A 27,714-nucleotide genomic window follows, 5' to 3' on the forward strand; every position below is an offset into this window, starting at 1 on the left:
GGGCCTTACCTCAGTTTTGCTCTTAACATCATCCCTCTCTGAGGGCCGCGATATACTTGTGCTGCCCAGTTGGAGTCTTAACTCTTTAGCATCTACTTTCAAGTTGTCTCGATTTGACAGTGAGCCCTTCACTCTGTCTTTTACGGTCTTATCTTTCACACTGACACCAAGCTTACGTCTAGCCGTTTCATTTTCTTCTTCTTCTCGAATCTCATTGAGAAGTTTAAGAAACGTGGGGGGGTTTTCTTTCCGTTCATGCAGCCGCAACTTCAATAGCATCAAATCTGATTCAATCGCACACCTTAACAACTGTTCTACACGGGCACGATCAGCTCTCTGAGGCGTTAACCCTCCCCGCTTGATCACTAATGTTAGCGATCTTTCTTGTCTACGAAGAAAATCAGACAATGCCTCCCCAGGCTCTTGTCGAAGCAAACAGAAAGCAAAGTATAAGTCCTCACCCGACTCTGAGGTGCTAAAAGCACACTCCAATGCCTCAATATACTCGAGCGCTGTAGCATCTGGGTTGTTGGCTCTTACCGCCTTTATCACCTCTAAGGCTGGCCCTTTAAGGCTTTCCACTATACGTTTGCGCTTCTCCTTGGCGGAGCAGTCTGACTCAAATATCATCAATCTAGCTTGCTCAAGCCAATTCTCACTATTCTCTTCACCAACTGGGGTAGGCTCGAGACCAGAAAATATGCGTAACCGACGGTAGGCTTGACCATCGCTAGTAGGCTTAGTTTTCTCCAATAACTCCCCAATGGCACGAATGATCGTCTCAGGTGATGTAACATTTGAAGCCAAGGGGTTTATCAGGCTTTGAAGGTCAGTAATGCTTTTGCCTTCCCTGTTTAGGAACTGAGCTAATTTGTCTGAAAAGGCATTCACATTAGGATCCTCATCTTTTATCACAACAATTTCCCAGGTCTCCCCAGAGGATGACAACACTTCAGACGGCACCTGAGCGGGACAGATTTTCTCTCTGCACTCGCACAATACCAAAAGTGTCCCAGGAACTGTGCCTTCTTTTGTGGCGCGAGCCCGTACTCGACCAAAGACTTTGACCGTTTGCACCGTGTCTTCGATAAACGCAACATCGGTGTCAGAAGGCACACCAACAAGCAAAATAGCATGTTGGGGATCAATTTTCTCATTTGCGCACCAGCTGCAAAGTTCTCGTGATAGATCGCTCTCTGACATGATCTGTTAACCCTGTCTTCTAATATAAATTAACCTCCAGGAAATCACTTTATGCAAGCAGTCTGTTTACTTAGCACATGAGTTGTTTATAAATCACTTTTAAACTACAAAAAACACACACACTCACAAAATAACGTTTAAATCGATATGTATTGTATTAAATGTAAGGTAAATTGAAACTTTGTATTTAAATGAAATGAAATAGATCAATTATTTGAATTTGACAATGTAAATGAAAACTAAACCAAATAAAATAAAATATGACAAAACAACCCTCTTGTGATTGCCTTCCTTTTAACAGTAACTAAACACTTTTTTTTTACCGTATCACGGCAGGATTGTCAATATTAAGTCACTGTCTGAATGTATTTAACTCACTAAAGTTAACCATATATAGGCATACACCCTTTCTTTCTGTTTAACTTTAAGTTATACTATCAAATTAACTTATAACTATGTATCACTTGTATAAGCTCTAATAACCCTTTTAAACTTTTAACACATCCAAAAATACACTCAAAATGGAAAGAAAAAGACCGGTCACAAATATAATTAGTGCACTTGAATGTTAACACACATCCCACCCCGTTGCAGGCCTGATTCGGAGCTTGAGTGCGTAGTGGCCGAGAAAACGAAAATGGCCCCTTCGCTCGAGGGAGCAAACAAAAGAATTGTTTCAAAAGTTACCTCAATCTGGTTGCTAGTGTACGTTGAAACACATCCGCATTCATCACATTGAAATGGTCCGGTGTCCCATGGGTTGCAATGTCTCCGTGTACGACAGATGCAGAGATTGTTTGAGCGTCAGATCCTCATAAAATTACTGAACGATGCTCACCGACAAGTTCATCCCGGGAAACGAAAGTCTACGTAGTTATCCTGAAACTCAGCTCGGTTTAAGCAGATGACAACAACAGTTTCAGTCTACAAAGAATGCCAACACACACAAGCGTTCAACTCTGGCCGAGCCAAACATGCAAAGACGGCAAAACTCACATGAAACAGTCCGCAGTAATCACAAGCCTCCTCCTTAGTGAAGAAATACGAGCAGTACTTCTTATTACAAGAAAGATTCTTGCGCTAAACACTCAAATAAATCACTCAAATCGCATCTTTTCGCCCCATAACTTTCTCTCGTCTCTCCTCTGTTTTTCTCTCGAACTTTCTCTCGAACTTTTTTTCTCGAACTTTCTCTGAACCAAAAAAACTCTCCCCTCGGAAAATCTGATTGGCTCACAAACTTGTCAGTCTCTTATTTGGGCCAATGCACATCAACTAACAACCCAATATGATGTGAGACACGTTTTTTCACATGTACACCCCAACCAAACTATAATGTAGAAAAGAAAAAAACAATACATGTTGAACATAAACATGTTTCAAAATACAAAAAAATAAATAAAAGCATTTTATCATAATTTCACCCTCAGTAAATATAGAAAATGACAAATATATATACATCAGGGTTAAAACCAATATGCAAAAGAAATCGTGATAAAAACATGAATCGTGATTTTCGCGGAAAAAAATCGTGATATTATATTTTTGCCATATCGACCACCATATTCTTATTGGTTGATCGTCTTGATTGTTCACAGGTGTCGTGCCGGTGTGTCCGTGCGGGTGTGTCCGCGCCTGTGTCCGTGCCGGTGTGTCCTTGTCGGTGCTGGTGTCCATGCTGGTGTGTCCGTGCCGGTGTCTGTGTCCATGCTGTTGTGTCCGTGCCGATGTGTCCGTGCCGGTGTGTCCATGCCGGTGTCCATGCTGTTGTGTCCGTGCCGGTGTCCGTGCCAGTGTCCGTCCTGGTGTGTCCGTGCGTCCATGCCGGTGCCGGTGTCCGTGTCGGTGTCCATGCTGGTGTGTCCGTCCCGGTGTCTGTGTCCATGCTGTTGTGTCCGTGCCGGTGTCCGTGCCGGTTTCCGTGTCGGTATCCATGCCATTGTCTGTGTCTTTGTCCGTGCCGGTGCTGGTGTCCCTGCCGGTGTGTCCGTACCAGTGTGTCCGTGCTGGTGCCCGTGTCCGTGCCGGTGTGTCCGTGTCCATTCTGGTGTGTCCGTGCTGGTGACTGTGTCCTTTCTGGTGTTCATGCTGGTGTGTCCGTGTCTGTGCCAGGGTCTGTGCCGGTGTGTCCGTGTCCATTCTGGTGTCTCCGTGCTGGTGACTGTGTCCTTTCCGTTGTCCGTGCTGGTGTGTCCGTGTCTGTGCCAGGGTCTGTGACGGTGTGTCCGTGTCGGGTTTTGTGCCAGTGTGTCCGTGTCCGTTCCGGTGTCCATGCCTGTGCCTGTGTCCATGCCGGTGTCCGTGTCCATTCCGGTGTGTCCGTGCCGGTGTCCGTGTCTGTGCCGGTGTCCGTGGTCTGGCTCCTCCGTCCCAACATACTGTATAATGTGACGAACATTCACATCACATGCTAACACAGAGGTCGAGTTACACTCACGGGATACTGCAATTTACAAAAGTTCATTATTTACATGTGCTTTAAAGCCTTGCCGGTTAAACATTTGTCCGTGTCTGTGCCGGTGTCCGTGCCTCTTTGCCATCACAGGAATAAATAAAAATGTTACGTCATATAAATATATTAAAATAGAAAACAGTTTTTAATTTGTAATAAAATTGTCACATTGTATTGTATACAGTATGTCTCATGTGTAACCAAGTCAAATTCACGTTTTTTGACGTGTCGTGTCCATTTCGGTGTGTCCGTGTCCGTTTCTGTTTGTCGGTGTTGTTGTGTGTAAATGATGACAATTTTCATTTTGGGGGGTCACTGTCTGATTTGATCTCTACAATTTGACAAAATAACATGAGCATAATGGCCTTGCAGATGTTTGATTTAATCAACAATACAGCTGAAGTTATGGTGGAACAGGTTGTTATACTCTTTTCTCATCCAAATGAGAAACTGCAAGTGAGACATTTTGGAATAACTTGAAGCATTTTTAAAGGGATACTTCAGGATTTAGCATTAAGCTTTGTATTAGTAGAAAACCTGTAGTATTTTCGAATTACCATGCTTTCCACCCTCATATCCCCCTGAGACAAGAGATTTATGTATTTTTTGTCTGGAAAAAATCCTCCGATGACGCAAAAATCGTCATTTTGCGTCATCGGAGGATTTTCTGGCCAGAGGCTAAAGACTACAGCCAGTAGAAGGCGTTGTTCCGCATGTTTTCAACCAGCCCATAGAGGGTGGGATCTCACTCACAGAATGCACACACAGTGTCAGCCGTCTTTCTTTGGAAGCTAAGCTAACAGGCTCTTGTTCTGTGGAGAAAGCTGAATAGTAGGAGAAAGCTGAGTAAGTAGGGGTTACCATCCTCCTTTTCCCGGACTTGTCCGGCGGGCGAGATCGTTCAAAATGTCCGGGATTCAGCTTTTGCGTTCTGCGGTCGCCATTCACTGTTTACATGCACACCTTTTGTTTCAATCTAACTGAATTCATTCCGATTGGTGAGTCTGAATGTAGTGTTTACATGAACGCTAAACAAGTAATCGGTTGATGTGCGTTTTACCATTGCTAAGAAAATTCCCGCTCCTCCGTGAGAGATGCAAGACCCGGCGCGTCTCAGTAATCACGCCACCGGCCTCGCGACGTTCTCCCGCGGCCGTCAGCCTCGTCCTGCTCGCCACAGTAAACATAATGAATGGCGACTGTAGAACGCAAAAGCCGAATCCCAGACATTTTGGGCGATCTCTAAATCCCTGGCAAAATCATCATGTAGGCTAGCCTAATAGCCTTGTTGTTTTCAACTGCGCTCTCTTACCGGTAGGCGTGGCCTCCTAGGGCAGTGAAGCAAGTGCATACTGGGAGTTGTTGTCTTTCATCCACATAAGCCAAAAATACATTTTCTGGCTTTTCTCAGTCTAGAAAGCTCAAAATTCAAAAATTTCTTCACATTTCTTCTACTTAAATGACCTATTTTAAATACACATTCATCTTCCCAGAGCTGAAGTATCCCTTTAACAGTTGCAGTTTCAGCAACTTACTCCAGATCACATCAATGAGAGTGTTGACTTGCTTTGTCAGATCACTTAACTGTTGTAAAAGAGACCTAAACAATGCTGGTACATGCTATGACAGAAGGGACATGTTCTTTTAAATGACTTGTAGAATGGGAAGAGTATGGTCTGAACACAAAGCTTTTGTGTCCAATGATCATTAAAGTTAGCTTGCATTTAATCCATGTCTTATTTGACTTCATCTGTCAACCTCTCAGGCTGATAGAACACTGTTTGGGTACCCAGACAAATACAGTTTTGTTAACTTGTTGTCTTCTGACAGGATCTGTTAAAGAGACTGGAACTTCTAATACACCTGGGGTGGAGATCTAAAGGAATTTTTCTGATCTGAATCTGTATCTACTCATCTCTGTTGTCTCAGTCAGTCATATTTTATTGAGTCTTATTGGTTTGATAGTGTTGTGTCTTATGTAGACAAGAAACACAAAAATAATATTTAATTTAAGAAACTTTAATATATGGTCATAGCCAGCATTGTAACATGCATACACATGCTCAGCATTCTCGCTACTCTTGTCTCCTCTTACTTCACAATTAACTACAACTAGGAAACTTGAGTGTCATCTAGTGGTGCAAACTGGTCATGTTTAGCAACGTTTAAGTAGACTTATTTTTCTTATTTTCTACAGTTTTACAGTTTATTTAGTTTAAATGTTTATGAAATATTAAGTGTTAAAAAATAAAAGTTGATTTTTTCACTTGTTGATAGGATGATACATTTTATTTTAAGTTATTTCTGCATATCGTGACTCTGCCGTATTTTTGTTCATATATTGATGTGCAGCTTTGGGATGTCATCGTTTGATTTGCTTGTACGGCCTTTCTACTTTCTTTATTAGCTTGAATTATTGCCAAACTGTAGCCTTATGTTGTATTAGAGCAAAGTCATTTCAGTACCACGGACAGCGGTAATGGCGTTGTATATTTATTCTCATACATATTTGTTGTAATACACAAAACACAAGATTTTTTCTGTTTTGTAATGACTATCAACACTATGAAGGTTGACTAAATGAAGATGGTGATACGTTTAGTTCACTTGTTTTATAGAGTAACATTTCATTGTTTTGTCACGGTTACAACACATGGTGGCACTGCAGACCACAACTTTGAGAGTCATCTGAGCTCCTCCTTTACAGCAACAGAATATGCGTTGAAAGGGTGCAAATAACCAAGGCTTATAGCTTCTGCGTCGTGATTTCGGATTGTATCGAGAGAGGTCTGTTTAGTTTGTTTTAGCCGCTGTTACATTAAATAAATCGCAGGACATTGACTGCACAATCATGGATGTCACAGAATATTTTGGCTTTTGGACCGTTTTATTTCTGTGTTTATGGAAATCTTCGCTTGGCCAGATTGTCTATTCCATCTCCGAGGAGGTGAATAAAGGAACAGTGATCGGGAATATTGCAAAAGACCTCAAGATCAGCGCTCAGGAACTAGAATCACGCATGTTTCAGATTATGCCTGGATCAAATGCAAAGTATTTTGATGTTAATGTGAAAACGGGGTCGCTGTTTGTCAAAGACAGGATTGATCGTGAGGAGTTGTGTGGCTCTAATCAGAAATGTACATTTAATTTAGAGGCTCTTGCTCAGAATCCTCACAGACTTTATCGGCTTGAAATTATGATTGTGGATGTCAACGACAATGCTCCGTTTTTTTCTGCCAGCATGCATGTTGTGAATGTTACAGAGATTGCAAATGAGGGGGAAAGATTTCCTCTTCCAATAGCAAAAGATTCAGATGTCGGCAGTAATTCTCTGAAAGATTACAAACTCAGTTCAAATGAATATTTTTCTTTAGATGTTCATAGCGGGCAACAGAGTATATCTGCTGAGTTAGTTCTTCAGAAAGCTTTAGACCGAGAGAAACAAGCCGTTATTCACTTAATATTAACCGCTGTTGACGGAGGAAAACCTCCTAAATCTGGAACCTTGAGTATTGTTGTTGACGTCATGGATATAAACGATAATCAGCCTATTTTCAGTAAACCTTTATATAAAGTTAAAGTAAAAGAAAACACGCCAATTGGAACCAAAATAATTTCTGTTTCTGCCACTGATTTGGATGAGGGCATCAATAGTGAAATTCAATATTCATTTCTTGGACATGGAAATACAGATGAACTGAATCTGTTTAGCATTAATTCTAACTCTGGGGAAATTGTTGTTCAAGGACAAATTGATTATGAAGAAGATTCTGCAATTGAACTCCGTGTTCAGGCGAGAGATAAAGGCAGCCCTCCAAAAAGTGCACACTGTAAAGTTTTAATAGAAGTTGTGGATGAGAATGACAATGTGCCAGAGATAGTTACGACTCCTCTGTTGGAGAGTGTGAAAGAGGACGCAAAACTGGGAACTGCTGTTGCTTTAGTCACAGTGTCTGATAAAGATGGAGGTAAGAATGGCATTGTTCACTGTGCGCTGAAAGGCTCGTTTCCTTTCAAACTGGAGACGTCATATAACAATCATTATTCTCTAGTGGTAGACGGACCTCTGGACAGAGAGAGTGTTTCTCAGTATAACATCACAATTACAGCTTCAGATGAAGGAACTCCGGCTCTTTCCAGCAGCACTGTTATAACTGTACATATCTCTGATGTTAATGACAATGCCCCACATTTCCCAGCACCCGTTATTAACGCTTTTCTAAGTGAGAATGGTCAAGCTGGAGGACTCGTGACAAAAGTGACAGCTGATGATTCAGACACTGGTGAGAACGCAGAACTTTCATATTCACTGTTAGACAGTTCCAGCTCCAGTGTTCCTGTAACAACACTGATCAATATAAACTCTTTGAGTGGAGAAATATTCAGTTTACAATCTTTTAATCATGAAGAAACAAAGAGATTTCAACTTAAAGTGATGGCAACAGACTCTGGTGTTCCTCCTCTGAGCAGTAATGTGACTGTAAATGTGTTTATTCTGGATGAGAATGACAACAGTCCAGTTATTTTACCGCCTTATTCTGATCCTGGATCAGTTAATACTGAGAACATTCCCTACTCTGCTGAAGCGGGATACTTTGTAGCCAAGATCAGAGCTGTTGATGCTGACTCTGGATATAACGCTCTTCTGTCTTATCATATAAGTGAACCCAAAGGAACGAATCTCTTCCGCATTGGAAGCAGCACTGGAGAAATAAAGACTAAGAGACGAATGAGTGACAATGACTTAAAAACTCACCCACTTATAATTACAGTGTCTGATAATGGAGAGCCATCACTCTCAGCGACTATGTCCATGGATGTTGTGGTTGTTGAGAGTCTGGATGACATAAAGACATCATTCAGAGAAGTTCCTGTTAAAGAGGAGAGTTTTTCAGATCTGAATGTGTATCTGCTCATCGCTATCGTCTCAGTATCAGTCATCTTTTTACTGAGTCTCGTGGGTTTGATAGCAGCTAAATGCTACAGGACAGACGGCAGTTTCAGCAGGTACAGCGCTCCAGTGATCAGCACCCATCCAGACGGAAGCTGGTCCTTCTCTAAATCTACTCAACAGTATGACGTGTGTTTTAGTTCAGACACAATAAAGAGTGATGTAGTCGTTTACCCCTCGCCGTTTCCACCAGCAGACGCGGAGTTGATCAGCATTAATAGTGGAGAAGACACTTTTACGCGCACCCAAACTCTTCCTAACTCAGAGAAGGTAAGACATTGCAACTTGCTTGTGTATTGCAATCACTGCTTGACTTGCAAAATTACATTGTTAGAAACGATTAAGTTGAATGTTTGGATTTTATAAACTCTCATTACAGTTCATTTTCCAGTTTACATGTCTATGGGAATAATATAACAAAGGAAATATCGTATTATTTAATTTTCTATTTTATTACGCGCATCCTATATAGTATTCTAAATGTACTTAAGATAATACATATACTGGACTGCTTTGACAAATTGGAAATATTATTTAAATTTCTCACTCGTTTTTAAGATGATGCATTTTAGTTTTGCAAATGAGTTCATTAGCAAAATAACTTCAGTACCACGGACAGCGGTATTGACGTTGTATATTCCTTCTCAATATTTGTATTTGCTGGAATACACAACACAACATTTTTTTTCTATTTCGTAATGATTGCGTAGATATGAAGGTTTAGTTTTGAATTTATTAAGACGTAGATACGTTTAGTTTGCTCTTTGTTTTATAGGAAAGTTTATGAAGTAACATCTCATTGTTTCATCACTGTTACAACACATGGTGGCACTGCAGACCACAACTTTGAGAGTCATCTGAGCTCCTCCTTTACAGCAACAGAATATGCGCTGAAAGGGTGCAAATAACCAAGGCTTATAGTAGCTTCTGCGTCGTGATTTAGGATTGTATCGAGAGAGGTCTGTTTAGTTGTTTTAATCGTTTTTATATAAAAAAAATTCGCAAGATATTGACTGCACAATCATGGATGTCACCGAATATCTTGGCTTCTGGATAATTTTATTTCTGTTATGGAAATCTTCGCTTGGCCAGATTGTCTATACCATCTCCGAGGAGGTAAATAAAGGAACCGTGATCGGGAATATTGCAAAAGACCTCAAGATCAGCACTCAGGAACTAGAATCACGCATCTTTCAGATTATGCCTGGATCAAATGCAAAGTATTTTGATGTTAATGTGAAAACGGGGTCGCTGGTTGTCAAAGACAGGATTGATCGTGAGGAGTTGTGTGGCACTAATCAGAAATGTACATTGAATTTAGAGGCTCTTGATCAGAATCCGCACAGACTTTATCGGCTTGAAATTATAATTGTGGATGTGAACGACAATGCTCCGTTTTTTATTGACACGACGTATGTTATAAATGTTACAGAGGATGCAAATGCGGGGGACAGATTTCCTCTTCCAATCGCAAAAGATTCAGATGTCGGTAGTAATTCTCTGAAAGATTACAAACTTCGTTCAAATGAATATTTTTCTTTAGATGTCCATAGCGGGCAACAGAGTATTTCTGCTGAGTTAGTTCTACAGAAAGCTTTAGACCGAGAGAAACAAGCCGTTATTCACTTAATATTAACCGCTGTTGACGGAGGAAAACCTCCTAAATCTGGAACATTGAGTGTTGTTGTTGACGTCATGGATGTAAACGATAATAAGCCTATTTTCAGCAAACCTTTATACAAAGTAAAAGTGAAGGAAAACACACCAATTGGAACCAAAATAATTTCTGTTTCTGCCACTGATTTGGATGAGGGCATCAATAGTGAAATTCAATATTCATTTCTTGGACATGGAAATACCGATGAATTGAAACTGTTTAGCATTGATTCTAATTCTGGGGAAATTGTTGTTCAAGGACACATTGATTACGAAGAACAGCCTGCAATTGAGCTCCGTGTTCAGGCAAAAGACAAAGGCAGTCCTCCAAAAATTGCACACTGCAAAGTTTTAATAGAAGTTGTGGATGAGAATGACAATGTGCCAGAGATAGTTACGACTCCTCTGTTGGAAAGTGTGAAAGAGGACGCAAAACCAGGAACTGCTGTTGCTTTAGTCACAGTGTCTGATAAAGATGGAGGTAAGAATGGCATTGTTCACTGTGCGCTGAAAGGCTCGTTTCCTTTCAAACTGGAGACGTCATATAACAATCATTATTCTCTAGTGGTAGACGGACCTCTGGACAGAGAGAGTGTTTCTCAGTATAACATCACAATTACAGCTTCAGATGAAGGAACTCCGGCTCTTTCCAGCAGCACTGTTATAACTGTACATATCTCTGATGTTAATGACAATGCCCCACATTTCCCAGCACCCGTTATTAACGCTTTTCTAAGTGAGAATGGTCAAGCTGGAGGTCTCGTGACAAAAGTGACAGCTGATGATTCAGACACTGGTGAGAACGCAGAACTTTCATATTCACTGTTAGACAGTTCCAGCTCCAGTGTTCCTGTAACAACACTGATCAATATAAACTCTTTGAGTGGAGATATTTTCAGTTTGCAATCATTTAATCACGAAGAAACAAAACGATTTCAGTTTGAAGTGATGGCAACAGACTCTGGTGTTCCTCCTCTGAGCAGTAATGTGACTGTAAATGTGTTTATTCTAGATGAGAATGACAACAGTCCAGTTATTTTACCGCCTTATTCTGATCCTGGATCAGTTAATACTGAGAACATTCCCTACTCTGCTGAAGCGGGATACTTTGTAGCCAAGATCAGAGCTGTTGATGCTGACTCTGGATATAACGCTCTTCTGTCTTATCATATAAGTGAACCCAAAGGAACGAATCTCTTCCGCATTGGAAGCAGCACTGGAGAAATAAAGACTAAGAGACGAATGAGTGACAATGACTTAAAAACTCACCCACTTATTATTACAGTGTCTGATAATGGAGAGCCATCACTCTCAGCGACTTTGTCCATGGATGTTGTGGTTGTTGAGAGTCTGGACGACATAAAGACATCATTCAGAGAAGTTCCGGTTAAAGAGGAGAGTTTTTCAGATCTGAATGTGTATCTGCTCATCGCTATCGTCTCAGTATCAGTCATCTTTTTACTGAGTCTCGTGGGTTTGATAGCAGCTAAATGCTACAGGACAGACGGCAGTTTCAGCAGGTACAGCGCTCCAGTGATCAGCACCCATCCAGACGGAAGCTGGTCCTTCTCTAAATCTACTCAACAGTATGACGTGTGTTTTAGTTCAGACACAATAAAGAGTGATGTAGTCGTTTTCCCCTCGCCGTTTCCACCAGCAGACGCGGAGTTGATCAGCATTAATAGTGAAGACACTTTTACGCGCACACAAACTCTTCCCAACTCAGAGAAGGTAAGACACTGGTGATTTCTCCTTACATACTATTATTTATTTGAAAAAAAAAATAAAAAAATAATCAAGCTTGAAGAAATTGTTTAGTTCTCATTACATTTGTTCTGGAATTTTAATTATGTGTCCATTACTCTATCACTGTAAAGCCGCTTTGGAACAATCTACATTGTTAAAAGCGCTATATAAATGAAGATGACTTGACTTGACGACGTATTTTATGTTATTGTTGATCAAATGGTAGGAGAAAAAATATGTGCACACATACACTTTCTTCCATTGGAAAGAAAAGATATAGCTATATCTCTACTTATTTGTGGTAAAAGCTCATTGTTGACTTTTTATTACCTTTGAAGATATTTCAACATTCAGAGCCACTTGTTTAACAGTTTCTGGAATCCTGATAATCCACGTTGCATTTTACTACTGCATATTTAAATATTATCATGTGCTAACCTTTTGCCAACAATGATGGAGGATTGTTTTATTATTATTTAAATTTTCCATTAATTATGTACAAAAAGCGCCTTTAACTTTCATTAAAAATTTCATCAAATAGAAAAAATGTTCTTTCTGAAAATGTAGACCGTCAACCTCAAGAGGTCAAGCAAAATTTTAATGTTAGCTGTTTTATATATATATATTTTTAAATTGTATAGTTTGCAACCTAAATTTAGGACTTATTTACAAAACCTTTACAAAAACATATTCACAATGATGGTGATGGTTATCATTTCGTGTTTGTCTTTTCAAAGTATCAGATTTCCTAAAGCAGAATTTCAGAACTGGACAGCAACAGCTGCGCTTATTGAGTGTAACATCCCTTTTATAACTGCCATTTTTTGTCATCACAGTTTGTTTTGTTAAATATTTAAACACGAACCTACTAAGTTAAGTCTTTCCTCTTTACGAATGTGCATTTATTTTTGAAAAACATCTTCACTAGATTATGTGATGGTTATTAATTGTGGAATTGAAATGGGTATTTATTGTGGAATGTGCTTAAACAGTTCATCTGATATTTAAGATAATATAATCCCGCAAACCCTTCCTTTCCTCTCTGTTGTGTTTTGTCGTGGAAGTGAGTTTTAAAAATCTAAATCACACATTACAGAGCTTTTATTTCCTTAAATGTGAAGCTATTCCTGGAGAAACTTTAATAATGCACTGCGATTCCATTAGAAACCACCTGGAGTCGCTGTTAACCGTGAAAATTTAGATCACCATAAATACTCGCGTATTTGTATATCTCCTCCTTCCAAAGCACCATTCTTAAACCACCTCATATCAGCATTGTCGTCTGCGGTTGTGTAGTGAGCCACAATTCAGCTGGTCTCATTTGCTTTTCTTAAATATTTGTTTGTTTCTTTTAGATTTTGAATTGTGATTTTGAGCAGAGATGAATCTATATGTTGGATCTATATGGACTGCGATTCTGCTGTCTTATTGTTGGACTTTTTCCTCCGGTCAGATTGCCTATTCAGTCTCAGAGGAAGTGAATGTGGGAACCATTGTCGGAAATTTAGCAAAAGATCTTCACATCAATGTGCTGGAACTGGAACCTCGTATGTTTCAGATTGTATATGGAACCAACAAAAGGTATTTTGGGGTGAATGTAAAGACTGGGACTCTGTATGTGAATAATCGAATTGATCGAGAATCGCTTTGCTCTGCTGATGAGAAATGCACGATGCTTTTAGAAGCGATGGCTCATAATCCACTGAGTCTATATAGAATAGAAATACATATAATTGACATCAACGATAATGCGCCATCGTTTCCGATTAGCAGTCAGGTACTGAACATAACAGAAGTCTCCTCTCTTGGAGAGAAATTTTCTCTTCCTTTGGCTGAAGATCCGGATTCTGGCAACAATGCGGTTAAATCCTACAAGCTTAGTCCCAACGAACACTTTTCTCTGGATGTGCAGAACGTAGAACAGAGTGTTACTGTCGAACTGGTGCTGATTAAAGCTTTAGATCGAGAAAAACAGCCTGTCGTTCATCTAACACTGACTGCTGTTGATGGAGGTAAACCTGCGATGTCTGGAACATTAGAGATAATAGTCAATGTTTTGGATTTTAACGACAACTCTCCAGTTTTCAGCAAATCTCTTTACAAAGTGAAAGTGAACGAAAATATTGCTCTGGGGTCCCAAATCATCTCCCTCTCCGCCTCTGATTTAGATGAGGGAATAAATAGTGATATAACATTTTCTATTATCAAGCAAGGCAGTAGCAAAGCGTCAGATCTGTTTTCAATTGATCCAGATAGCGGACTTATAATAGTTAAAGGTAATATTGATTATGAAGAAAATGCTGCTGTTGAGTTGAGGGTGGAGGCTAAAGACAAAGGCCAGCCTCCTAAGAGTTCACAGTGTAAGGTGTTAGTTGAAGTTGTTGATGTGAATGACAATCCGCCCGAGCTGATGGTGACTTCTTTGGCCAGTACTATTAAAGAGGACTCAAAAGTCGGAACAGCTGTGGCTCTTATTACAATCTCTGATAAAGACGGAGGTAAAAATGGAATAGTGCACTGCAGTATTGTAGGTCAGGTGCCGTTTAAGATCGAGTCCTCTTATAAAAACTACTACTCTTTAGTTGTAGATGGAGCACTGGACAGAGAAGAAATTGCCCATTTTAATATCACAATAATAGCTTCAGATGAAGGGACCCCTTCACTCTCTAGTACAAGTATTATCACAGTTCAAATATCTGATGTGAATGACAATGCGCCACGCTTCCCAGAAGCTGTGATGAGCGTGTTTCTAAAGGAAAACAGCCCAGCAGGTGCCATTATAACGACAGTGACCGCGCAGGATCCAGATATCAACACGAACGCTCATATTTCCTATACTTTAATTAGCAGAGACAAAACTGTGATTCCATTGATATCTATGATTGACATAAATAGTGAGAGTGGAGACTTATACAGTAAACAGTCATTTAACTACGAAGACCTTAAATCATTTCAGTTTGAAATTCAGGCGACAGATTCGGGTCTTCCATCACTAAGCAGCAGCTTGACAGTAAATGTTTTTATAACTGATGAGAATGACAACCGTCCGGTTATTTTACCGCCTTATTCTGACCCTGGAACAGTTAATACTGAGAACATTCCCTACTCTGCTGAAGCGGGATACTTTGTAGCCAAGATCAGAGCTGTTGATGCTGACTCTGGATATAACGCTCTTCTGTCTTATCATATAAGTGAACCCAAAGGAACGAATCTCTTCCGCATTGGAAGCAGCACTGGAGAAATAAAGACTAAGAGACGAATGAGTGACAATGACTTAAAAAATCACCCACTTATTATTACAGTGTCTGATAATGGAGAGCCATCACTCTCAGCGACTATGTCCATGGATGTTGTGGTTGTTGAGAGTCTGGATGACATAAAGACATCATTCAGAGAAGTTCCTGTTAAAGAGGAGAGTTTTTCAGATCTGAATGTGTATCTGCTCATCGCTATCGTCTCAGTATCAGTCATCTTTTTACTGAGTCTCGTGGGTTTGATAGCAGCTAAATGCTACAGGACAGACGGCAGTTTCAGCAGGTACAGCGCTCCAGTGATCAGCACCCATCCAGACGGAAGCTGGTCCTTCTCTAAATCTACTCAACAGTATGACGTGTGTTTTAGTTCAGACACAATAAAGAGTGATGTAGTCGTTTTCCCCTCGCCGTTTCCACCAGCAGACGCGGAGTTGATCAGCATTAATAGTGGAGAGGAAACTTTTACGCGCACCCAAACTCTTCCTAACTCAGAGAAGGTAAGACATTGCAACTTGCTTGTGTATTGCAATCACTGCTTGACTTGCGAAATTACATTTTTAGAAACGATTAAGCTGAAGGTTTGGATTTTATAAACCCTCATCACAGTTCATTTTCCAGTTTAGATGTCTATAGGAATAATATAAAAAAGGAAATATCGTTTTGATTTAATTTTCTATTTTATTATGCGCATCCATCCAATATGTACTCAGGATAATACATATACTGGACTGCTTTGGAAAAATTGGAAATACTATTTAAATTTCTCACTTGTTAATACATTTTAGTTTTGCAAATTAGTTAATTTTCTCGTGACTTTGGAAATACAGTACTGGAATAAGGACCTTTTCATACAAACTGTTTTTATTGTTTTTATTTATGGTTTAACTGTAGCCTATTTTGTATTTAAAGAACAACTTCAGTACCACGGACAGCGGTACTGGCGTTGTATATTCCTTCTAAATATTTGTATTTGCTGGAATACACAACACAACATTTTTTTATTACTATTTCGCAATGATTGCGTAGATATGTTTAGTTTTGAATTCACGAAGACGCAGATACGTTTAGTTTGCTCTTTGTTTTATAGGAAAGTTTATGAAGTAACATCTCATTGTTTCATCACTGTTATAACACGTGGTGGCACTGCAGACCACAACTTTGAGAGTCATCTGAGCTCCTCCTTTACAGCAACAGAATATGCGCTGAAAGGGTGCAAATAACCAAGGCTTATAGTAGCTTCTGCGTCGTGATTTCGGATTGTATCGAGAGAGGTTTATTTAGTTGTTTTAATCGCTTTAAATAGCAGGACATTTTCTTGCACGATCATGGATTTCACAGGATATTATGGCTTCTGGATCGTTTTATTTCTGTTATGGAAATCTTCGCTTGGCCAGATTGTCTATTCCATCTCCGAGGAGGTTAATAAAGGAACCGTGATCGGGAATATTGCAAAAGACCTCAAGATCAGCGCTCAGGAACTAGAATCACGCATCTTTCAGATTATGCCTGGATCAAATGCAAAGTATTTTGATGTAAATATGAAAACGGGGTCGCTGTTTGTCAAAGACAGGATTGATCGTGAGGAGTTGTGTGGCTCTAATCAGAAATGTACATTTCATTTAGAGGCTCTTGCTCAGAATCCGCACAGACTTTATCGGCTTGAAATTATGATTATGGATGTGAACGACAATGCTCCGTTTTTTCCTGACAGCATGTATGTTGTGAATGTTACAGAGATTGCAAATGAGGGGGAAAGATTTCCTCTTCCAATTGCAAAAGATTCAGATGTCGGCAGTAATTCTATGAAAGATTACAAACTCAGTTCAAATGAATATTTTTCTTTAGATGTTCATAGCGGGCAAAACATTATATCTGCTGAGTTAGTTCTTCAGAAAGCTTTAGACCGAGAGAAACAAGCCGTTATTCACTTAATATTAACCGCTGTTGACGGAGGAAAACCTCCTAAATCTGGAACCTTGAGTATTGTTGTTGACGTCATGGACATAAACGATAATCAGCCTATTTTCAGTAAACCTTTATATAAAGTTAAAGTAAAAGAAAACACACCAATTGGAACCCAAATAATTTCTGTTTCTGCCACTGATTTGGATGAGGGGATCAATAGTGAAATTCAATATTCATTTCATGGAAATACCGATGAACTGAACCGATTTAGCATTAATTCTAACTCTGGGGAAATTGTTGTTAAAGGTCAAATTGATTACGAGGTAGATTCTGCAATTGAACTCCGTGTTCAGGCGAGAGATAAAGGCAGTCCTCCAAAAAGTGCACACTGTAAAGTTTTAATAGAAGTCGTGGATGAGAATGACAATGTGCCACATATAGTTACGACTCCTCTGTTGGAAAGTGTGAAAGAGGACGCAAAACCGGGAACTGCTGTTGCTTTAGTCACAGTGTCTGATAAAGATGGAGGTAAGAATGGCATTGTTCACTGTGCGCTGAAAGGCTCGTTTCCTTTCAAACTGGAGACGTCATATAACAATCATTATTCTCTAGTGGTAGACGGACCTCTGGACAGAGAGAGTGTTTCTCAGTATAACATCACAATTACAGCTTCAGATGAAGGAACTCCGGCTCTTTCCAGCAGCACTGTTATAACTGTACATATCTCTGATGTTAATGACAATGCCCCACATTTCCCAGCACCCGTTAATAACGCTTTTCTAAGAGAGAATGGTCAAGCTGGAGGTCTCGTGACAAAAGTGACAGCTGATGATTCAGACACTGGTGAGAACGCAGAACTTTCATATTCACTGTTAGACAGTTCCAGCTCCAGTGTTCCTGTAACAACACTGATCAATATAAACTCTTTGAGTGGAGAAATATTCAGTTTGCAATCATTTAATCACGAAGAAACAAAAAGATTTCAGTTTGAAGTGATGGCAACAGACTCTGGTGTTCCTCCTCTGAGCAGTAATGTGACTGTAAATGTGTTTATTCTGGATGAGAATGACAACAGTCCAGTTATTTTACCGCCTTATTCTGATCCTGGATCAGTTAATACTGAGAACATTCCCTACTCTGCTGAAGCGGGATACTTTGTAGCCAAGATCAGAGCTGTTGATGCTGACTCTGGATATAACGCTCTTCTGTCTTATCATATAAGTGAACCCAAAGGAACGAATCTCTTCCGCATTGGAAGCAGCACTGGAGAAATAAAGACTAAGAGACGAATGAGTGACAATGACTTAAAAACTCACCCACTTATTATTACAGTGTCTGATAATGGAGAGCCATCACTCTCAGCGACTATGTCCATGGATGTTGTGGTTGTTGTTGAGAGTCTGGATGACATAAAGACATCATTCAGAGAAGTTCCTGTTAAAGAGGAGAGTTTTTCAGATCTGAATGTGTATCTGCTCATCGCTATCGTCTCAGTATCAGTCATCTTTTTACTGAGTCTCGTGGGTTTGATAGCAGCTAAATGCTACAGGACAGACGGCAGTTTCAGCAGGTACAGCGCTCCAGTGATCAGCACCCATCCAGACGGAAGCTGGTCCTTCTCTAAATCTACTCAACAGTATGACGTGTGTTTTAGTTCAGACACAATAAAGAGTGATGTAGTCGTTTTCCCCTCGCCGTTTCCACCAGCAGACGCGGAGTTGATCAGCATTAATAGTGGAGAGGAAACTTTTACGCGTACCCAAACTCTTCCTAACTCAGAGAAGGTAAGACATTGCAACTTGCTTGTGTATTGCAATCACTGCTTGACTTGCACAATTACATTTTTGGAAACGATTAAGTTGAATGTTTGGATTTTATAAACTCTCATTACAGTTCATTTTCCAGTTTACATGTCTATGGGAATAATATAAAAAGGAAATATCGTATTATTTCATTTTCTATTTTATTACGCGCATCCTATATAGTATCCTAAATGTACTTAAGATAATACATATACTGGACTGCTTTGACAAACTGGAAATAATATTTAAATGTCTCACTTGTTATAAATTAAGATACATTTTAGTTTTGCAAATTATTTAATTATCTCGTGACTATGGAAATACAGTACTGGAATAATGACCTTATCATACAAACTGTTTGTATTGTTTTTATTTAAGTTTTAAATGTAGCCTATGTTGTATTTTAAAGAGCAAAATAACTTCACTACCACGGACAGCGGCAATGACGTGTATTCCTTCTCAATATTTGTATTTACCTGAATACACAACACAACGTTTTTTTTTTCTATTTCGTAATGATTGCGTAGATATGAATGTTTAAATTTGAATTACAGATAACTTTAGTTCACTCTTTGTTAATAACAAAATCTATGAAGTAATATTTCAGTTTCATCACTGTTACAACACATGGTGGCACTGCAGACCACAACTTTGAGAGTCATCTGAGCTCCTCCTTTACAGCAACAGAATATGCGTTGATAGGGTGCACATAACCAAGGCTTATAGTAGCTTCTGCGTCGTGATTTCGGATTGGATCGAGAGAGGTCTGTTTAGTTGTTTTAATCGTTTTTATATAAAAAAAATTCGCAAGACATTGACTGCACAATCATGGATGTCACCGAATATTTTGGCTTCTGGATCATTTTATTTCTGTCTTTATGGAAATCTTCGCTTGGCCAGATTGTCTATTCCATCTCCGAGGAGGTAAATAAAGGAACCGTGATCGGGAATATTGCAAAAGACCTCAAGATCAGCGCTCAGGAACTAGAATCACGCATGTTTCAGATTATGCCTGGATCAAATGCAAAGTATTTTGATGTAAATATGAAAACGGGGTCGCTGTTTGTCAAAGACAGGATTGATCGTGAGGAGTTGTGTGGCTCTAATCAGAAATGTACATTGCATTTAGAGGCTCTTGCTCAGAATCCTCACAGACTTTATCGGCTTGAAATTATGATTATGGATGTGAACGACAATACTCCTTTTTTCCCCGACAGCATGTATGTTGTCAATGTTACAGAGTTTACAAATGAGGGGGAACGATTTCCTCTTCCAATTGCAAAAGATTCAGATGTCGGCAGTAATTCTATGAAAGATTACAAACTCAATTCAAATGAATATTTTTCTTTAGATGTTCATAGCGGGCAAAAGAGTATATCTGCTGAGTTAGTTCTACAGAAAGCTTTAGACCGAGAGAAACAAGCCGTTATTCACTTAATATTAACCGCTGTTGACGGAGGAAAACCTCCTAAATCTGGAACCTTGAGTATTGTTGTTGACGTCATGGATATAAACGATAATCAGCCTGTTTTCAGTAAAGCTTTATATAAAGTTAAAGTAAAAGAAAACACACCAATTGGAACCAAAATAATTTCTGTTTCTGCCAGTGATTTGGATGAGGGCATCAATAGTGAAATTCAGTATTCATTTCATGGAAATACCGATGAATTGAATCTGTTTGGCATTAATTCTAACTCTGGGGAAATTGTTGTTCAAGGACAAATTGATTTCGAGGTAGATTCTGCAATTGAACTCCGTGTTCAGGCGAGAGATAAAGGCAGCCCTCCAAAAAGTGCACACTGTAAAGTTTTAATAGAAGTTGTGGATGAGAATGATAATGCACCAGAGATAGTTACGACTCCTCTGTTGGAAAGTGTGAAAGAGGACGCAAAACCGGGAACTGCTGTTGCTTTAGTCACAGTGTCTGATAAAGATGGAGGTAAGAATGGCATTGTTCACTGTGCGCTGAAAGGCTCGTTTCCTTTCAAACTGGAGACGTCATATAACAATCATTATTCTCTAGTGGTAGACGGACCTCTGGACAGAGAGAGTGTTTCTCAGTATAACATCACAATTACAGCTTCAGATGAAGGAACTCCGGCTCTTTCCAGCAGCACTGTTATAACTGTACATATCTCTGATGTTAATGACAATGCCCCACATTTCCCAGCACCCGTTATTAACGCTTTTCTAAGTGAGAATGGTCAAGCTGGAGGTCTCGTGACAAAAGTGACAGCTGATGATTCAGACACTGGTGAGAACGCAGAACTTTCATATTCACTGTTAGACAGTTCCAGCTCCAGTGTTCCTGTAACAACACTGATCAATATAAACTCTTTGAGTGGAGAAATATTCAGTTTACAATCATTTAATCACGAAGAAACAAAAAGATTTCAGTTTGAAGTGATGGCAACAGACTCTGGTGTTCCTCCTCTGAACAGTAATGTGACTGTAAATGTGTTTATTCTGGATGAGAATGACAACAGTCCAGTTATTTTACCGCCTTATTCTGATCCTGGATCAGTTAATACTGAGAACATTCCCTACTCTGCTGAAGCGGGATACTTTGTAGCCAAGATCAGAGCTGTTGATGCTGACTCTGGATATAACGCTCTTCTGTCTTATCATATAAGTGAACCCAAAGGAACGAATCTCTTCCGCATTGGAAGCAGCACTGGAGAAATAAAGACTAAGAGACGAATGAGTGACAATGACTTAAAAACTCACCCACTTATTATTACAGTGTCTGATAATGGAGAGCCATCACTCTCAGCGACTATGTCCATGGATGTTGTGGTTGTTGAGAGTCTGGATGACATAAAGACATCATTCAGAGAAGTTCCTGTTAAAGAGGAGAGTTTTTCAGATGTGAATGTGTATCTGCTCATCGCTATCGTCTCAGTATCAGTCATCTTTTTACTGAGTCTCGTGGGTTTGATAGCAGCTAAATGCTACAGGACAGACGGCAGTTTCAGCAGGTACAGCGATCCAGTGATCAGCACCCATCCAGACGGAAGCTGGTCCTTCTCTAAATCTACTCAACAGTATGACGTGTGTTTTAGTTCAGACACAATAAAGAGTGATGTAGTCGTTTTCCCCTCGCCGTTTCCACCAGCAGACGCGGAGTTGATCAGCATTAATAGTGGAGAGGAAACTTTTACGCGCACCCAAACTCTTCCTACCACTGGAAAGGTAAGAAGATCATTGAAAATTCGTGTTTTTATATTTACATCTTAATTAGATAGCGTTGGCAGTTCGCAATTATTTATTATGGTTGTCGCAAATGTTGGTTTGGTTTTCACAACGTGGTTGTTTCACTTGATTTTAAAGTTGTTGTGATAAATTATGAATACATTTAATCTACAGTTTTACCAACATACTATGAATAATCTTGTCATGCATGCGGGATGTTTTTGTTGTTGTTGTCGTTTTCAAGTATCAAAACAATTAGAGCATATTTAAAATAATGTAATAATCGATATAGTTTACAAAACAGAAAATCAACGTCAAGCAATAGTAACAAAGTTAAACAGGCAGAAAATGTGAAATTAAAATGCGAAATAGAAACGAAATAATAATAATAATAACAATAATAATGCTATTAATTCCGATCCTAAATACCGATTGGTCAGTTCAGCATTCCAACCATTTTATTTGTCATGATATAGTAACTGCTTTGAACTCTTCAATATGTCTCTGCTATGCAACAAAAATAATGATACTTTTGGGGAGCTGCACAGTGTTCTCTCATAACCTGCCCCGTGGAGAATATTGTTAGCCAGCTTCTTTTTTCCCCCTTTTGACTTTTTCCCCCCAATTTGCTTGCAGTCTTATTAGCTAATTAGCAGCATTAACAAGTGAATTATATAATAAGTAATCTGTCACTAATATTTATTTTGCGGTGCTTTTTATTGTTGAATTACTTTGAAAATCACTATCTTTGTTGTTGTCTCCAAGCATTTTGTTGTTCCTTCAGCTGTTTTGGTTATGTATTATTCCTGTTATGGCATAGTTTCAGCACATGGTGTCACTGCAGACCGTCAGTTAAAGGTTTAAAGGATTTATTCTGAAACCTCTCTCAGAATCTTGGTGTTATAGTGTATCTGTCGTTGAGACATGATGATGGTTCCTGTTCCGTCTCGTGTTGTCTGAATGCTAAGAAGATTCTCGAGCGTTTATTTTTTGTTTTTACTTTCATTACGCCAGCTGTGACTCTCCATCATGGCATTTACGGGATATTTCGATTGTGGATTTATATTTTTCCTTTCTTTGCTGGATTCTGCGTTTGCTCAGATCGTCTATTCCGTACCGGAAGAGGTAAATAAGGGAACAGTTGTTGGCAATATAGCGAAAGACCTGAACATAAATGTTTACGACCTGGAATCTCGCATGTTTGAGATCGTGACTGGATCAAATAAGAAGTATTTTGACGTAAATCTGAAAACTGGCGTGCTGTTTGTTAATGAAAGGATTGACCGTGAGGAGATATGTATGTCGAACCAGAAATGCTCTTTGAATATAGAGGCCCTCGCTGAAAATCCTCATCATCTTTACAGGGTGGAGATTAAGATATTGGATATAAACGACAATGCGCCACATTTTCCTGTTAAAGTGTTTACTGTGAATATTAGTGAAAACGCAAGCCCTGGAGAGAGATTTCCTCTCCCTGTGTCCGAGGACTCTGATGTTGGCAGTAATTCACTGAAAGAGTACAAACTGAGTCCGAATGAACATTTCAGTCTCGATACACTGAGTGAAGACCAGAGTGTGTCTGCAGAGTTAGTGCTGAGCAAGGCTTTAGATCGAGAGAAGCAAGCGACTATTAAGTTAGTTCTCACGGGGACAGATGGAGGAAAACCACCTAAATCAGGGACTTTAAATATTATTATAAACGTCATGGATGTTAATGACAATAACCCAGTGTTCAGTCAACCTCTTTACAAAGTCAAACTAAAAGAAAATGTTGCTGCTGGAACTAAAGTTTTATCTGTCTTTGCCACTGATTTGGATGAAGGAATAAACCGTGAAATTGTGTACTCGTTTGTTGGTCATGGAAAGAAGCAAGACCTGTTTTCCATTATCCCCGAGACAGGAGATATTGTTGTAAAAAAGCAAATTAATTACGAGGAGAATCCTGCAATTGAGTTACGCGTTCAGGCAAGAGATAAAGGCAGCCCACCAAAGAGCACACAATGTAAAGTTTTAATAGAAGTTATGGATGAAAATGATAATGCACCAGAGATAACAGTGACTCCACTTCTGAAAACTGTGAAAGAAGACACTAAGTCAGGAACTGCTGTTGCTTTAGTCACAGTGTCTGATAAAGATGGAGGTAAGAATGGCATTGTTCACTGTGCGCTGCAAGGCTCGATTCCTTTCAAACTGGAGACGTCATATAACAATCATTATTCTCTAGTGGTAGACGGACCTCTGGACAGAGAGAGTGTTTCTCAGTATAACATCACAATTACAGCTTCAGATGAAGGAACTCCGGCTCTTTCCAGCAGCACTGTTATAACTGTACATATCTCTGATGTTAATGACAATGCCCCACATTTCCCAGCACCCGTTATTAACGCTTTTCTAAGTGAGAATGGTCAAGCTGGGGGTCTCGTGACAAAAGTGACAGCTGATGATTCAGACACTGGTGAGAACGCAGAACTTTCATATTCACTGTTAGACAGTTCCAGCTCCAGTGTTCCTGTATCAACACTGATCAATATAAACTCTTTGAGTGGAGAAATATTCAGTTTACAATCATTTAATCACGAAGAAACAAAAAGATTTCAGTTTGAAGTGATGGCAACAGACTCTGGTGTTCCTCCTCTGAGCAGTAATGTGACTGTAAATGTGTTTATTCTGGATGAGAATGACAACAGTCCAGTTATTTTACCGCCTTATTCTGATCCTGGATCAGTTAATACTGAGAACATTCCCTACTCTGCTGAAGCGGGATACTTTGTAGCCAAGATCAGAGCTGTTGATGCTGACTCTGGATATAACGCTCTTCTGTCTTATCATATAAGTGAACCCAAAGGAACGAATCTCTTCCGCATTGGAAGCAGCACTGGAGAAATAAAGACTAAGAGACGAATGAGTGACAATGACTTAAAAACTCACCCACTTATTATTACAGTGTCTGATAATGGAGAGCCATCACTCTCAGCGACTATGTCCATGGATGTTGTGGTTGTTGAGAGTCTGGATGACATAAAGACATCATTCAGAGAAGTTCCTGTTAAAGAGGAGAGTTTTTCAGATCTGAATGTGTATCTGCTCATCGCTATCGTCTCAGTATCAGTCATCTTTTTACTGAGTCTCGTGGGTTTGATAGCAGCTAAATGCTACAGGACAGACGGCAGTTTCAGCAGGTACAGCGCTCCAGTGATCAGCACCCATCCAGACGGAAGCTGGTCCTTCTCTAAATCTACTCAACAGTATGACGTGTGTTTTAGTTCAGACACAATAAAGAGTGATGTAGTCGTTTACCCCTCGCCGTTTCCACCAGCAGACGCGGAGTTGATCAGCATTAATAGTGGAGAGGAAACTTTTACGCGCACACAAACTCTTCCTACCACTGGAAAGGTAAGAAGATCACTGAAAATTTGTGTTTAAATATTTTCATCTTAATTATTGTTATCAGCTGTTTTCAATTATTGCTATGGTTATCACAACTGTTGCTTTGGTTTTCACAACGTGGTTGTTTCACTTGTTTAAAATTTACGAAGTTGTCTTGATAACTTATGAATTCCTTTATTCTGCAGTTTTACTAACACGATTAAGCGTTTTTTTTGTTTTGTTTTTTTGCCATGTATTATACTAATTAGTTTGTATACAAATAATATAATATCTATATAGTTTACAAAACAGAAAAGCTGTGTCAAGCAAATGTAACAAAATTAGAGACGTACGTTACAGGATTTATGCAATTAAAATAAAATAAAAGAAACGAAATAATATTAATAATAATAATAATAATAATAATACAAGTCCGGACCTAAATGCAGATTGGTCAATAGGCTACAACATTCCAACCGTATTATTTTCCGTGATAGTAACTGCTCAGGGGTGCGTTTCCCGAAAGCATCGTTAGCCAACTATGGTCGCAAGTTCCGTCGTTATCAGCATAGTTCAACGATTTGGTGTTTCCCGAAACCATCGTTCAAACGAACGTTCGCAAACAGCATCGCAAACTTGTGTGGTTGGAGCGACAGCTCTCGAGCTGTCGTTAGAAGTATAGTTTCTAGTTTACATTAGATGTAGACTGAATAAATCCTTATCTTTAGCAAAATAAGCAAGCTGACATTCAGTACAACCCGTGTTATTTATTTAGAATACATACAAATGTAATTTATGTCTTTTAGTTTGTCAAGAGATTTAAAGCACCGTTTTTGAAGACTGCGCATGTGCGAACGTGCTCTACTATGTAAGAACGAGCCAAATATTGAGTCTGGTAATAAAGCAAAATAACTGAGAAAAATTAGAAATGGTCTTCAGATGCCATGTCTGTAACTTATATGACAAAATCTAGCGTTAATTCGATCTCAAACAGATTAATTAAAATAAGTTATTAGTCCACCACGTGCGAGACGTCATAAACCAACGTGGTTGAACGATACTTTGCGACAGACGGTTTCGGGAAACAGTCGTGACTAGCTAGTTGATTTCTCCAACGATGCATCGTACTAAGGTAGTTAAGCAGCGAGCTATATAGTTGTACGGGAAACGCACCCCAGGGGTGCGTTTCCCGAAAGCATCGTTAGCCAACTATGGTCGCAAGTTCCGTCGTTATCAGCATAGTTCAACGATTTGGTGTTTCCCGAAACCATCGTTCAAACGAACGTTCGCAAACAGCATCGCAAACTTGTGTGGTTGGAACGACAGCTCTCGAGCTGTCGTTAGAAGCATAGTTTCTAGTTTACATTAGATGTAGACTGAATAAATCCTTATCTTTAGCAAAATAAGCAAGCTGACATTCAGTACAACCCGTGTTATTTATTTAGAATACATACAAATGTAATTTATGTCTTTTAGTTTGTCAAGAGATTTAAAGCACCGTTTTTGAAGACTGCGCATGTGCGAACGTGCTCTACTATGTAACGAGCCAAATATTGAGTCTGGTAATAAAGCAAAATAACTGAGAAAAATTAGAAATGGTCTTCAGATGCCATGTCTGTAACTTATGACAAAATCTAGCGTTAATTCGATCTCAAACAGATTAATTAAAATAAGTTATTAGTCCACCACGTGCGAGACGTCATAAACCAACGTGGTTGAACGATACTTTGCGACGGACGGTTTCGGGAAACAGTCGTGACTAGCTAGTTGATTTCTCCAACGATGCATCGTACTATGGTAGTTAAGCAGCGAGCTATATAGTTGTACGGGAAACGCACCCCTGGGGTGCGTTTCCCGAAAGCATCGTTAGCCAACTATGGTCGCAAGTTCCGTCGTTATCAGCATAGTTTGGTGTTTCCCGAAACCATCGTTCCAACGAACGCTCGCAAACAGCATCGCAAACTTGTGTGGTTGGAACGACAGCTCTCGAGTTGTGGTTAGAAGCATAGTTTCTAGTTTACATGAGATGTAGACTGAATAAATCCTTATCTTTAGCAAAATAAGCAAGCTGACATTCAGTACAACCTGTGTTATTTATTTAGAATACATACAAATGTAATTTACGTCTTTTAGTTTGTCAAGAGATTTAAAGCACCGTTTTTGAAGACTGCGCATGTGCGAACGTGC

General features: G+C 39.5%; 2 protein-coding genes across 2 annotated transcripts; both read left to right on the forward strand.

Moving 5' to 3' along the window:
* Nucleotides 1-4,015: 4,015 nt before the first annotated feature.
* LOC309488894 (protocadherin Fat 4-like) lies at nt 4,016-19,635 on the forward strand (the record flags this gene model as incomplete). Its single annotated transcript, XM_082157312.1, has 8 exons — nt 4,016-4,111; nt 6,579-8,876; nt 9,699-11,993; nt 13,462-13,589; nt 13,779-15,759; nt 16,657-16,870; nt 17,474-18,951; nt 19,612-19,635. The coding sequence occupies 8 exons, from the start codon at nt 4,016-4,018 to the stop codon at nt 19,633-19,635; spliced, it is 8,514 nt and encodes a 2,837-aa protein (XP_082013438.1).
* Nucleotides 19,636-19,689: 54 nt separating this feature from the next.
* On the forward strand, nt 19,690-27,367 carry LOC309488895 (uncharacterized protein). Its single transcript, XM_082157313.1, has 2 exons — nt 19,690-22,161; nt 23,182-27,367. Exons 1-2 carry the CDS (start codon nt 19,798-19,800, stop codon nt 25,582-25,584), a joined length of 4,767 nt encoding a protein of 1,588 aa, XP_082013439.1. The 5' UTR covers nt 19,690-19,797; the 3' UTR covers nt 25,585-27,367.
* Nucleotides 27,368-27,714: the final 347 nt, after the last annotated feature.

Source organism: Leuciscus leuciscus (genome assembly GCF_965113295.1).
Source record: "Leuciscus leuciscus genome assembly, chromosome: 24".
Taxonomy (NCBI): Eukaryota; Metazoa; Chordata; class Actinopteri; order Cypriniformes; family Leuciscidae; genus Leuciscus; species Leuciscus leuciscus.